The following is a 14,560-nucleotide window of genomic DNA, read 5'->3' as shown; positions in this document are numbered from 1 at the left end:
ATCTATTACATTCCAGTTACTGTGCTAAACACTTTGCAAATATTTGTAATCATTTGAAGAGGAAAAAAAAAACTTATTGGTGAAGAAGGGTAAACCAGTTCTAGTCCCAACTGGGCCACTTGGGAGTTTGCGCTGATAAATAACCAGAAAGAGGCATCTGTGATTTAGTGGATAGAAAGCTAACCTTGGAATCAGGCAGACCTAGGAACAAGTAGTCTCTGACACATACTGACTTATGACCCCTAGGCAAGTAACTTAACCTCAATTTTTTAAAGCAATTCTCTTAAGACTAAAGTTATAAATAAGATGCCAACTTGTTTTGGTAGAAGGGATCCTCTCATCTATGAGTTCCCTTTCAATGAAATCACCAGATCTGCTCCTCTCCTTCAATTCAGAAAGTGCATTTAAAAAAAAACAAAACATCTTACTCTACCTTTGTCTATTCATTCAGATATTACTTTGCTTGTTTTGAGATGTCAGATAACTGCATTTTTCTCAGCATAAATAGACTTAAAGAATGTTAGGGGTAGAAGGGATAAAAAGATATACTTCTTTTTTTGGATACACTTCTTTATAGATATCCTTATTTATGGATAAGAAAAGACTACCTTAAGAAAATGATAACTAATTAGTAGCAGAGTATTATTCTTGAGCTCACACTGATTTTAGACCAATTAAAGCAAGTATTTAAATTATTAGATCAACTTTTTGGAAAGACATTGGAATAAATTCATGCTAACTTAAATTTTTAACCTAAATTTTGCATAATTCCCATAAGTCCACTATCCATTGACAGGTGCTTCCCCCCCTCCCCCCAATAAAGAACTGGGCAAATGAGCAATTCCATATTTACTTAGAAATCTTTAAGACAAAAAGTTGTCAGTTTACAAATTTACTGGCTGCCTCAATGGGTGATAGGGCCATAGTCTGGCTAAGAAAATATCATTTAATGCTGTACAAAAGCTTTTTGAAAACTGAACTTGGATGAGGTAAATTTTCAAGTTTTTTTTATTAGATATATTATTGAATTTCCAACATAAATACCTACATTAAAGATATAAGAAGTGTTGTAGTCTTTGGTAGGTTACAGATTTCTCCTCTTCCCCCTGTTTCTTGGTTCTTTTTCATCTTCAAAGCATGTTCCCATTTTTCCTTCACATTCAAAAAACGTACAGTCAGTCACAAATTTTGTGCTAAGAATGTTCCATAAATTAAAAGTCACGAGACCTGCATATCTCATAGGAAGACATGCAGCTAAGCAGCAAAGACCCCCCTGGAAAATCTCTAGGAACTCACACATAGTCATTCAGTCTATAACCACTGTGGGAAGCTGAAGCCACGGAGGGAACACGGTTGTCCTTGTAAGCAGTGGGAGGCTGGTATGGAGGTGCTGTTGTCGCCATTCTGGAGTGGGTCTGGTAATCTGAATACAGCTCATCTTCCTGGCATGACATGCAGAGTAGAGTCCCACCAATAAGAGACAGCGATGAGGAAATGAATCCCAGATACAAGGCTTGCCCAAGCTCATATTTCATACTGGTTGGTAGCAGTGGGTTGTAGAAATTTTCTACCACATCATTGGTTGTCCAGGAGACAGCCACCATGCACAGTAGACCAGCCAAGATAAAGAGGACCCCCCCAGAGACAGCAAAGTTGTTCTTGGCAGAGGTTCCTTTAGCACACTGAGTACACTTCATGCCAATGACAGCACAAGTTGAAGCCATGACCGAGAGCAGGCAGGAGATGACCATCAAGGCTCGAGCTGCCTGCAGATCACGGGGCAGGGCCAACAGAGACCGGTAGATCTGGCACTGATAAATGCCAGTACTGTGCCAAACACACTCCATCCAAAGTCCCTTTAGATAGGAGACAGCTGTTAAAATGTTGGTCCCTACATGAGCTGTTCTTCTCCAGTGAGGCAAGATGGTGGTGATCAAGGTCCCAACCATCCCCAAGAAGCTGAGCAAGAAGCCCAGGAGCTGGACCGCTGTGCTGGCCATATTTTCTGGTACTTACAGTGACTTAGAATCAGTTGGTTACCTGTGGCCACCCGCAGCTGTCACTTATAAGCTTTCTTGGGAATGCAGCTTCTTCTGGGAAACTGGAGTTGTTTCTATTCCAGTGCCTCAGGAGTCCTAATAAAAATTCAGTAAGGGTATGTGGGGGGATGGGGAATAGGAAAAGGAAAGAAAATAGGTTAAATATTATCTTGTTGCCATTATTTCTGTTATGGGGATTTCCATAGGCAATTAGTATGTCAATTAACAAACCTCTTGGGATTTTGTAGAGTACTATAGGAGATTTCTGTCCTTACCTTCTCAGCTGAAAGGACAGAGGTGGAAGAGGGTGATATTCTGTATGATATATTTGATGCACAGTGGATTGGACATCTCAGTTCATCTTGCCTCAGCCATTAACTAGCAGTGTGAGTTTGAGTCATTCCGTCCCTCTGTGTTAGAATGAGCATCCTGATGGCTTGGGGCTGTCTGGAATTAGGTAGTAAGAGAATGGAGATGAAAGCCCTATATGTCATGAAAAATTACATTGGTATTCAAAATTACCTGGGAATTTTGTAAGAAAACTATTCTTTTCTTTTTGCATAGAAAAGTGTGGTTGTTAAATGGGCTAGTTCCCAGGGCCCAGATAACATCTTCCCTGGATAAGCACAATTCTGTGGCATAGAAATTTGTTGTGCTTAGCCAGTAAAACCTAATGCTCAGTTTGACAAAAATAATAAACAATTTTTTTCCCAAAGAAAATAGCAACAATGAGTATTGGCAACAATTCAAAAACTCTTGGGATGTGATCCTTATGGGGGAAATTTTACATCTCTAAACATTTTCATCATCAAAAGAGAGAAAAGCAGATCAATGATTTGGGCACAAAATCTAAAAAACAACCAGAGAAGCAACAAATTTAAAAAGACTAAATACTGAAAATATAGATTCTGAAAATGAAAGAAGAAATAAGAACAAGAAATAGAGGATTTAAATAACCAGTTTCAGAGGAAGAAATTCAATAAACCATAAAAACAAATCATAAAAAAAATTCAGGACTCAACAGATTTACAAGTGAACTAAGAAACATTCAAAGAACAATTTTGATAAAACAACATATTTTAATTGTAAAAAAATAGGGAAAGAAAGCATCCTAGCAAACTTCTATAATGAAACTATAGTATTAATCCAACTAGGGAGAGATAAAGAATAGAAAGAAAATCTATAATGAGAATTAATGCAAAAAAATTGAATAAAATCATGAGAGGCTACAAAAATTCTCTGTTTAAAAGATTATATATTATAAATAGGTCACACGAATGAACTGGTTTAACACTAGAAAAACTAAAACATAATAGACCATATTAATGAGAAAAATAATAATAAAAAACAAACATTTATTTTAACAGATATAGAAATTTTTTGACAAAATTTAATCTGTCACTTAAAAAAAAAGGAATAAGTGACCTTTAATAGATAAATGGAATCTATCCAAAACTAAATGTTAACATAGAAAATGCTATAATATTTCCAATAAGACCAGGATAAAGCAAGAATGTTCATTGTAACCACTTTTTAAAAAAATGTAATTTTAGAAATGCTGTTTTCCAACACAAGATTAAAAAAAGTATTGAACATAGTTGAAGAACAGATTTTTTTCAGTTTTTGCACATGATATTATGGTTTACTTAAAAGAAATGTATATACTAAAAATTAATTGAAACAATTGTCAGCTATGTAGCAAAATATAAAATAAATACACAAAAATCATCAGCCTTGCATTATTTTACACATAAAGCCCAACAGATAGAAAAATAAAGGGATATTCCTTTCAAAATAACTACAGAATGTGTAAATTTATGGGAGGCCACCCATTATGACACACATAGTAATAACATGACTATAAGTACAAAACCTTTAAATAGACATATAAATAGACCTATTACTAATTCTACCTAATCAGCTCTGAATTTTCCAGGAAAAGTCCAAGGTTTGTGTGTGAGGGGAAGTTCAGAAATACATGTTAGGAATCATACTAGGAAATGGCCAAATAAGCTTTAAATATAAACTTCCCAGAAGACTCTAACAATAGTTGTAAATTAAATCACTAAATCCTATTTTGAACGTGTTTTTGTCAAATGTTTGCTTATACACATCCTGTGGTTACCATTTCTTTGAATGTAGCCATAATTGACCTGTATCATAATACCAAATTCACATTGTATTTTGGTTACTTCTTTCCTCCTTTTGGGGAAATCTGTTGTGGGACAGAATTCTTTGACTCATACCTGCAGCAGATTGAGTTAATTCTCTCTCTCTTTCCCATCCCGTTTCCTAAGTTGTTACAAGCTAGGATGCTATCAAACCTAACTGAAGGAAATTTTAGTTGACTTAGCTTCCAGTTGGATGAATATGAAGCCCAGATAGGGGACCCTTAGGCAACAGATATATAAAGATATAAGGGTTGCTACTGGGCCATGTTCTGGGCACTTTCTTTGGGCTGTCTGGACCCAGGCAGTCTCTCTCCCCCACTTCCAGCTACACACTGGTACCTGCTACCCTGGACAATTCCAGACAAATCTCTAAGGGCAACAATAACCTACCTAAAATTATTCTTCATTGATTAATATTATTCCCCTATCCCATTTTTCCCTCCCCAACCCAGTGATTCTGCAACTCCAGCTGGCATTTTTCAAACATCATTTTTGGCTCCCTCAATCTAATCCCTTTGATTTATTACTCTAAAGTACCCACCCTTCCACTCTGTTTTCTTAAATACCTGATTCATAATTAATAAATTTGCTTTCAACTTAAACCTTTTCTTTTCCCACTCTTTCTATCTTCTTACTCTTACTGAGACCTGGCACCCTCCTGATGATTAATTACCCTTTCCAGCACTGGTTACATATTCATTCATAACCTCAACTCATGAACCTAAGTCATGGTAGGTGGAAAAGTTGTAATGCTCTTTGTTCCCTATTACACCCTTAAATTCTCACTCTAATGTTGAGATTGGGAAGGGAGCCCGAAAGGTTGGGGTCACAGACCAGTGTCACAAGGTTTCTCAAAAGAATTTTTAGGCTTGAACCCATTTCCTAGTCAAGGGGCAAAGTTTATTGTAATTGTAATGCCATCGAAGTGGTCTAAATTCCAAGAGAATTTAGCAAAGAAACAGAAGCAAAGAGACACATTTGTCTAGTTTTTATGTTGTAGATATGTTCATTTTATGGCCTAGGGGTAGAACCAAGGAGTGGTCTCAAGAATTTGGTCGCCACTGAGCAACAGATTATCTATCTGACAGTCAGCAATGAACTGAGGAGTGGTCTATTCACTATTGTCTCAGGAGTTTGATTTGTGGGACTATCCTGAGTCCAGAAGACTTTAGAATCATATAGATTGTTAGAACAATAGTATTCTCAGGTTGGATGGGAGGTGGTGGTGGGGGGAAGCTCTGGTCACAGATTCCAAAGCCAGAGGGCTTTAGAATCAGGGACAGATTGTTAGAAGAGAAACACCTTAAGGTCAGGGGACCTTAAAGTCACTGCTATATTTCCCTAGAAGCTATACCATATCACTACTACTATCACCCATCCATATTTATCACCATTCCATATTTATCATATAACAAAAATTGTGGTAGTTTTTGTCTACCATCTCCAGAACTCTCTGCTTTCCTCAGTAAGTTCAGTGCCTGTCTCACAGCCTTTCCTTCCCAACTTTTCACTTTATAGGATAGGACTTCAATATTCATGTTGATACTCCTTCAAACACCCTAATCTCACAGTCTTTAACTTACTCCTTTTAGATGACTAATAACCTGCCATTTCACCTGAGAGTCTTTGATCTTGATATCACCCATACATTTACCACTTCTATGTTTATGAATTCTCAAATTCCTTTATCTGATTCAGTCTATTATCATTCTGACAGGGTGTGAAATTGTGTTCCCTTTAATCTGTAAAATTATCACTCTGAAATTGTGTCTCCCTTTGATCTGAGAGATCAGGATCTCCCAGGCTTGGTGGAGTCTGTGTTTTTCAGGCTGGCCTTTTCTAAGGCAAATCACCCCATTAATCTTTTGGGGATGCAGATCCTTTTCAGAAAATTCCAAATCAGAAGCTTTCAAAAAGTGATTTCCATTCAATTAGAGATCTAGGCCTGGGGACTTTGGCTTTCTTTTCAACCTGAAACCAGAGTCTCAAGATTTCCTATTAAAAGATATTTCTAAACTCACTTCTTTGCAGAAGGTAGCATGCTCTGCCTCTTTAGTATAGGTACAAGGACCCTGCCTGCTGAGAAAGCATTCTCTTCTCAGTGCCAGCTCCATTTCCCTAATAGGACTTTGCCACCGAAGAAGTCAGTTTTTCTAGCAAAGCTGACTTCTCATCCAACAATAAACTTCTATTTTTGTCACCTAAAACTCTTCGGACTCATGAATTCCTTCACGAAGGACCTGCGTTGACTAAAAGGGGATTTCCACAACTCTCTGCCACTAGAACCCCATCAATTCCACATCTTGTTTTGTCTTGCAATCCTAAAACATATTCTTTGACCAGACCCTGACCTTCAATTCCTTTGTCCTCAGCTCTTTCTCAGGCCATCATCCTGAAATGGCTACAGTCTCTTCCCTTCTCCATCTTGCTGCTTGGTGAGCCAGTTAAATCCTATACTATCACATCTTTTTTTCAAATCCCTTGTCCCCTTAACCTATCAAAGATCTTGCCCTTACAATCTTAACAAAGCTAGAGAAAGCCTCAATTCTCCTAACTGCATCCACTATAAATCTGTTACCTAATCTCAAATGGGCCCTCATTCCATTTCATTCACTATCCCATTCATCATGATACTTTTCTAAACCTTTTCATCTCTCCTTAAATCTCCCACGATTCCCTACCTCTGACTTTCTCAACTGAGGAACTTTTCCCCATATTTCACTGAAAAAATTAAGATCATCCAATTAAGCATTCCCTCTTCTCCCTTTCTTCTCAGCTCTTTATTTATTTTTTTAAACACCTCTACTTTCCTTCAAATCTCAGCTTCTGCAAGAAGCCTTCTTCAATCTTCCTTAATTTTGGCTCCTTTCCTTTGAGACTATCCTTAATTTATCTTGTTTATAGCTGTTTTCATGGTTTTTTTCCCCCCCTCAGATCAGTTAGATCGCTCAGAGCAGGGATTTTTTTTTTTTTTTTTTTTGCTTTTTGATTGTTGTCAGTTTTGGCCTTCCCTCCTTCCTTCCTTCCTTCCTTCCTTCCTTCCTTCCTTCCTTCCTTCCTTCCTTCCTTCCTTCCTTCCTTCCTTCCTTCCTTCCTCCCTCCCTCCCTCCCTCTCCCTCCCTCCCCCTCTCTCCCTCCTCTCCCTTCCTTCCTTCCTTCCTCCCTCCTCCCTCTCTCCTCCCTCCCTCCCCCTCTCTCCCTCTCTCCTTCCTTCCTTCCTTCCTCCCTCCTCTCTCCCTCCTCCCTCCCCCTCCTTCCCTCTCTTCCTTCCTTCCTTCCTTCCTTCCTTCCTTCCTTCCTTCTTCCTTCCTTCCTTCCTTCCTTCCTTCCTTCCTCCCTCCCCTCCTCCCTCTCTCCCTTCTCCTTCCTTCCTTCCTTCCTTCCTTCCTTCCTTCCTTCCTTCCTTCCTTCCTTCCTTCCTTCCTTCCTTCCTTCCTTCCTTCCTTCCTTCCTTCCTTTCATCTCTGCTTAGCACAGTGTTTGGTACATGATAAGGGCTTAATAAATACTAGTTGACTGAGATAATCTCTGCACTTTGAGACTTCAGCTCTGGGCTGACTGCATCACCTGGCCTGAATTCCTGGACTCTCAGATTCTTGTACCTTGTTTTCCTGGTCTTTTAAACCTCAAAGCTCAGAGACTGCACTCTTTTGCATCTATAGGAGAAAGAAAATGAAAAGGCAAAGAGCCATATTTGTTTTCAGTTGCTATATGGCTTCAGGAGGGAAGGTCTCATAGCCCTTCTCCCTAATAGGATTTTCTCACCAAAAGGCATGAGTAAAGTAGTCAACTTTCTTCCTCTTGCACAAATGTTGTAAAAGAAACTGTTAGAACTAAATCTGTCCCTAATGAGGACAATTAACAGTTCCAGGCTCCTCCCAACCTGGCTTCTCCCAGAAGAACATGCAAAGTCAAAAAACTTGAACATCAAAAGGAAGATAATATAAACAAAGCCAGTAACAATGTCCATCCATGTTCTAGCCTCTCTAAATCATCTCCCATTCAGAAGCAGTTCCTTCTGTAATGCCCATTCCACGCCCATTGGACTACCTATTGCGCTCATATCTTCCCAGATTATTTTCCTTCAGCAACCTGAAGTGTGGTTGACTTCTTCTATCTTCCTTCTTGAAGCTAGAAGCAAGACTTCAGGCGTGAAGATTCTCATTTAGAGAGTTCCTGAATTGGGGACTGGGGAGAATCTCCAAAGTGGGAAGCTAGAGCTCTTTCATCTCTCGGTAACTGTGTCCTGCCCCTTACAGAGGATGGGAGCTTATCTCCACTAATAAAAAAGTTCCAATGGAACTTTGGGACAGAGGTTATACCTCCATGTAGAAATGTCGATATAATTAAGCTGATGGGGTCTCCATGACGCACTAGAACAATATTTGTAAAGCTAGGAAAAATGCCTAGCACTTAATAAATGCTTAGTCTCTTCCCTCTTTCCTTTTGGAATACTCACTTCCTCAGTTAACCAGGACAAAAACAAAACAAAATAAAAAAAGCCAAATGGTGGGCTGAAGGAGCTCTTTAGGTAAATATTGGGTGGTAAAAGTTGTTCATTACCAAGACAACTTGCATTCCCTGTGCAAGAATAGCACTGGCTTATTTGGAACAATTTTGGTAAGTTTTCTCTGAAGCTTGAAGGTTGTATGCCCTTTGGAGGTACTTGGAGAACCCCTCCAGTTTTAATTCCATGACCTACATTGTACTTGGAAACTCAGGGACTCCCTGGAGCTCTGTCAAAAGGTTATGAAAGGTTCCTAGTTCTTAAAGTTAGTTTATTACTCTTTAAAAGTGTGATGGAAAACTGTGAGACTGTTTAACATTATTAATTGTAGGAAATGCATTCTATATTTATTGTAGGTAAGACTATTTTGGGAAGATGTGTTATTTTTAGAAACCATTAAGTTTCTATTTTTGAAACTGTACTATTAAAGTCTTGCTTTAATTAAAGGAGTGTTAATGAGTCTCCAACTTTCTGGCTTATTTCTTCCTTCCTCATTTTTTTTTTCCAGTTGCTTCTGCCATTAGGTAATACTTTAACTTCTAGAGAATAAATTTTCATTCTGGGTGCTGTTTGCTAACCACAAATTAACATACCTGAAACGAAATCAAACAAAATCTATCTAAGTTCTCATTTAAAAATATGAGCCTGAGGAATCCTTTTTAATAAATGTATTAGCTTGCCAGTAATGGGCAGCAAAAGCAATAGCAAAGGTATTGCTGGACCCTTCAGACTTTAGAGGCACAGCAATACTTTCTATTCCCATTACCAATAGTCATTATTTTTGTATAGGCCTATATGTATTAGTAATTTGCTAGCATGATAAAAGAACAAAAAAGGAATATATCTATATAATTCAACCATTTGTTGTCATACACAGGATCTTGAAATTTTACATAACAACTCAACATTTTATGTTGAGTTCCGGGTGGCAGGAAATGTTATCTAGTACATCTAGTACAAGCCTCTTCATTTTGTAGATAAAAGAATAGAAGCCAAGAAATATTCTTTCTTCATATTATCACAGACTTAGACCTGGAACTCAAAAGACTATCTCATCCAATCTACTGATTTTACAGATGAGGAAACAGAGGTTCATGGAGGTTAAGTGATTTTTCCCAAGGTGACATACAGCAGAAATGAATTTCAAGTCTATAAGTTTGTATGCCAAATTCAGCATCACTTGAGAAGCAATATGATATAGTGGAAGAGAACACTGTTTTTTGGATCAGGAGATCTAGAATATAATGTTGACTTTGACAGTGGCTATGTGACTGTGAGCCAATTATTTAACCTTTCTCATTTGTAAACCTTTCTTCATTTGTAAAAAGGGAAGATAATACTTCACTGCTTTCCTGAGAGTGTTGTGAACATTTGTAAAGCATCATAGAAAAGCAAGCTGTAATTGCAATATCAAGATCACAGCTGGGTCAAGAACCAAGGGCTTTAGACTAAAGGGCTCAGTACTTTAATGAAATCATAGTAAGTTGTTACAGTAAAATAACAGACATGAGATTTGAATTCAGGTTTTCAGACTATGGATCCAGTAGTTTCTTTACTGTAATTGCCTCTCATACTGTATGAGACAGTCTCAAGCATTAAACTGGATCATTCAAGTGTCCCTTGCTTGAAAAGGGGCCTATAGCAAGCTCTCTTTGAGAAGCAACAGAATATATTTTATTTGTTTCCATTAACTTGGAATGTTTGTAAATGTAGTTATATGAAGGATCATTGTGTGAAAATCTTGGGCAGTTGTGAAGAGCAAGAATGTGCTCTATGTCAGCTTATGCTGAGAGAGAGAGAGAGAGAGACAGACAGACAGACAGAGACAGAAATAGAGATAGAGACAGAGACAGAGATAGAGACAGACAGAGAGACAGAGACAGACAGAGAGAGACAGAGATAGAGATAGAGACAGAGACAGAGAGACAGAGGGAGACAGAGACAGAGAGACAGACAGAGACAGAGAGAGACAGAAATAGACAGAGACAGAGGGAGCAAGAGAGGGAAGGAGGGAGGGATGGAGGGAAAGAAAGACAGACAGACAGACAGACAGACAGAGACGGAGAGGAAAAATGTTTGACTCTGTGTGTGTGTGTCCTATAATTCTGCTCACCTGCATTCCTCCCACAGATGTGTCAGCTCTCAGAGTTTTGACTACAAATTAAACAACGCAGGGTGATGATGCCCATCTGAACAGAATTTAATGACAAATTTAATATTTATCCTTTCATAGTTTTATTTTTATTTGACTATGACCATACTCATTTAGTAATTTGACTTCAATATAAGATCAGTATCCTCTGAAACAATCTGCTCTCTCAGGTCATGAGTTTTCTCAGCTCTTATAACACTACCTTTGCTGCTATTCAACCACTCAGAGGTGGCTGTATTTGTGATCTCAGCATTTTCCACAAGTATTCTCTCAATTCTCTCTATTCCACAAGTATAGTACAGACCTTGAAATTCTATCTGAGAATAAAATCCTCTCTTTTTTTCCCTCCCTGGTCCCTACCTCTGTTTTTTTTTTTAATTCACTTCTACTCACACCACCCACTCCTGCTTTCTCACTCCATCACTCTTGTTCTGACCTCATTTATTTCTTGTCAAAATCTTGACACCAAAGTTAGACAGTTTGATTTTATATTTTCCTTTATGCTCTAATTCCTTTTGCTGTACTAATACCACTCTTCCCTTTTAAAAATCCCAGTTGAGGATAACTTTTAACATTCCATTCTTCTCTCTTATACTGCTGAATGCTTCTATAGGAAATACAACCAAGGTATGTTACACATTTACCTTGTTTAATCTCAATCTGTACAAAACAAGTAAGCTCTGGAGAATGATAATCATTAATAGACAGCATTTTTTTTTTTTTTACCATTTCACAATTAATTTTTAAAAAAAGGATTAGGTAACAAGCATTTATTAAGCATCTACTATGTGCTAGGATCTGTGCTAAGTGCTTGACAAATATTAGCTCATTTGATCCTTGCAGCAACCTTGGGAAGCAGATCTGTTATTATCCTTATTTTACATTTGAAAAAGTTGAGGCAGACGAGTTAAATGATTTGTCCTTACAGCTAGTAAGGTTTTGGGGCTGGATTTGAACTTCTTGAGGCCAGGCCCAGTGCTCTCTGCACCTGGCTGTCCTTGTAGACAATGTAATATCTCATTGTACTTATTATTTGTTGGATATGAAAAGCCCTTGATTTTATACCACAAAATGACATCTTAGAGGTTTTTTTTTTAATGTGTCTCCCATTCATACAAAAATAGAAAAACATCTTTGTTTAATAACTCCCTGAAAATAAACATAAAGTGGGAAATGAAATAGGGAATCCCAGATGTCATTGGTCCTAACATTTATTAGGGGACAATACTTAATTTTATGTTACTTTTGTTGTCATTTAGTCATTTTAGTTATATCACTTATATAGTCATGGTCCATTTGGGGTTTTCTTGGCAAATGCTAGCATAGTTTGCCATTTCCTTCTTCAGCTCATTTTATAGATGAGGTAACTGAGGCAAACAGGATTAAGGAACTTGTCCAGTATTATATAGCTAATAAATGTCTGAGATCAGACTTGAATAATATGAGTCTTCTTGACTCCAGGACCAGCACTCAATCTGCCGTGCCAGTAAAAGAAAAACAGTATATTGCTTGATAATTGCATCCAGCTCACCATTGGTTCTGTTGGCCCTGCCAAGATAGATTTCAGCATTCTCATTCACCTTAAAGGGATTATCAGAAATACTTTCCCAGTTTCAGGGTGCCAACCTCTGCACAAAGGAATGGATAAAAACAGTTATGCTTGAACTTTTCCACTGATTGCAATAGAACAAACCAAATGCAAAAGAGGAATGGATCTGAGGAGCTGAAGGATGGTTTCATTTATAAATATGAGATTATAATTCCACTTAGTAGTGGAATATACTCACTGGAAGCCCAAACTATTCTAAATAATTGATACAAAGTCACATTGTAATAATATACATCCTGGGAATTATTAAGGAAATAATTGTACTTTTATTGGACTACAGAAAAATAAATGCATGGTAACATCCATTGGTGCTCTTTTGCCACAGACAACTTACATAGTAAAGGAGGTGGCTGAGCCAAGGCTAAGGTGAATAGTTTGGGATAATACACCTCTGCTAATGCTTTTTCCTCTCAACTCCTAATAAGAAAGTTAGGATCAGTTTGTTTTCACGTGGAAGAGCCTCCGATATACCTTAAGGGATAATTTTGGTTACTTAAAATTAAAAAATTTTTGCACTAACAAAATCAGTGCAAGCAAAATTATAAGGAAAGCAGAAGATTGGGAAAAAGTGTAACTAGTATCTCTGATAAATTCTTCATTTCTCAAATATATAGAGAATTGAGTCAAATTTATAAAAATACAAGTCATTTCACAAATGATAAATGGTCATAGGATATGAACAGGCAATTTTCAGATAAAGAAATCAAAGCTATCTCTAGACATATGAAAAAAATGTTCTAACTAATTATTTATTAGAGAAATGCAAATTAAAATAACTCTGAGATATAACTTCTAACTTATGAGATTGGCTAATATTTCAAAAAAGGAAAATATTGGATGTTGGAGGGATGTGAGAAAGCTGAAACACCAATGCATTACTGATGGAGCTGTGAAATGATCCAACAATTCTATTGGGAATTAAGCCCTAATACCTATAAAATTGTACATCTTCTTTGATCCAGCAACACCACTTTTAGATATATATCCCAAAGATATCCAACAAAATGGAAAAGTTCATATTTGTACAAAAATATTTATTGCAACTCTTTTTTGGTGGCTAAGAATTGGATATCCATCAATTGGGGAATGGCTAAACAAGCTGTAATAATGAGTGTAATGGGATATTATTGTGTTGTAAGAAATGACAAGAAGGATGATTTCAGAAAAATCTGGAAAGATTTACATGATCTGATGCATATTAAAGTGAACAGAATCAGGAGAACATTGTATATAGTGACATCAATATTATGTGATGAAGAACTGCAAATGAATTAACTATTCTTAGTAAAACTGATTCAAGATTATCTCAAAGGACTAAAGCAAAAAAGAACTAATATTGTTTGGATACAAACTGAAGCATGCTATCTTTTTACCTTATTTCCTTTTTTTTTCTCTCATCCAAGTCTGTATAAAATGACTGATATGGAAATGTTATGCATGTTGTACATGTATAATCTATATCTAATTGCTTACCATTTCAAGAAGAGGGGAGAGGAAGGAGGAAGAGAGGGATAGGATTTGGAATTCAAAACTTAAAAAAAATGTTAAAAATTATTTTAGCATGTAATTGGAAGGAAAAGAAAATATATATTTAAAAATATATACTTTAAACCCCAAGAAAAGCCAGGTTCCAGCAACTTCCATGAAGATTCATAGAATATCATATATGGTTTTAAATTCAAGTTGCTAACATTAGTTCTACCCATTAATGAGAAGGAAGCTAGTGGTACTATCCTGGTTTTATCAGTCTCCTATCCCTTATTTGATTATCTATAAAGAACCTGAGCAAGTAGTATAGCAAGCTTCATGATCTTCAGAAGCCCATGATTCTAGACATATTTGTCTCTGCATAGAGGTCAAAACTTTTTATGCTGGAAATTTGCTGAGGCAAGCACTGCCTCAGTGCTTATATATATATAAAATATATTATTATTAAATATTATATATAATCTATTATATACCTTGTGTGCTAGCCCCACACAAATCATTAGAATTTTTGTATATTACCAATAAATTTCAGCAGGGATAGTTAGAAAAAATTCCATTTAAAATAACTACAAGCAGTATAATACATATATATAT

At 36.9% G+C, this 14,560-nt stretch overlaps 1 protein-coding gene across 1 annotated transcript; it reads right to left on the bottom strand.

The window, feature by feature from the left end:
* Positions 1 to 884: 884 nt before the first annotated feature.
* Positions 885 to 2,129, bottom strand: CLDN14 (claudin 14). The gene has a single exon (XM_003763376.2). The coding sequence runs from the start codon at positions 1,998 to 2,000 to the stop codon at positions 1,293 to 1,295; it is 708 nt and encodes a 235-aa protein (XP_003763424.1). The 5' UTR covers positions 2,001 to 2,129; the 3' UTR covers positions 885 to 1,292.
* Between the last annotated feature and the right edge of the window lie 12,431 nt (positions 2,130 to 14,560).

Source organism: Sarcophilus harrisii, chromosome 3 (genome assembly GCF_902635505.1).
Source record: "Sarcophilus harrisii chromosome 3, mSarHar1.11, whole genome shotgun sequence".
Lineage (NCBI taxonomy): Eukaryota > Metazoa > Chordata > Mammalia > Dasyuromorphia > Dasyuridae > Sarcophilus > Sarcophilus harrisii.
This window is presented reverse-complemented; position numbering and strand designations above follow the sequence as displayed.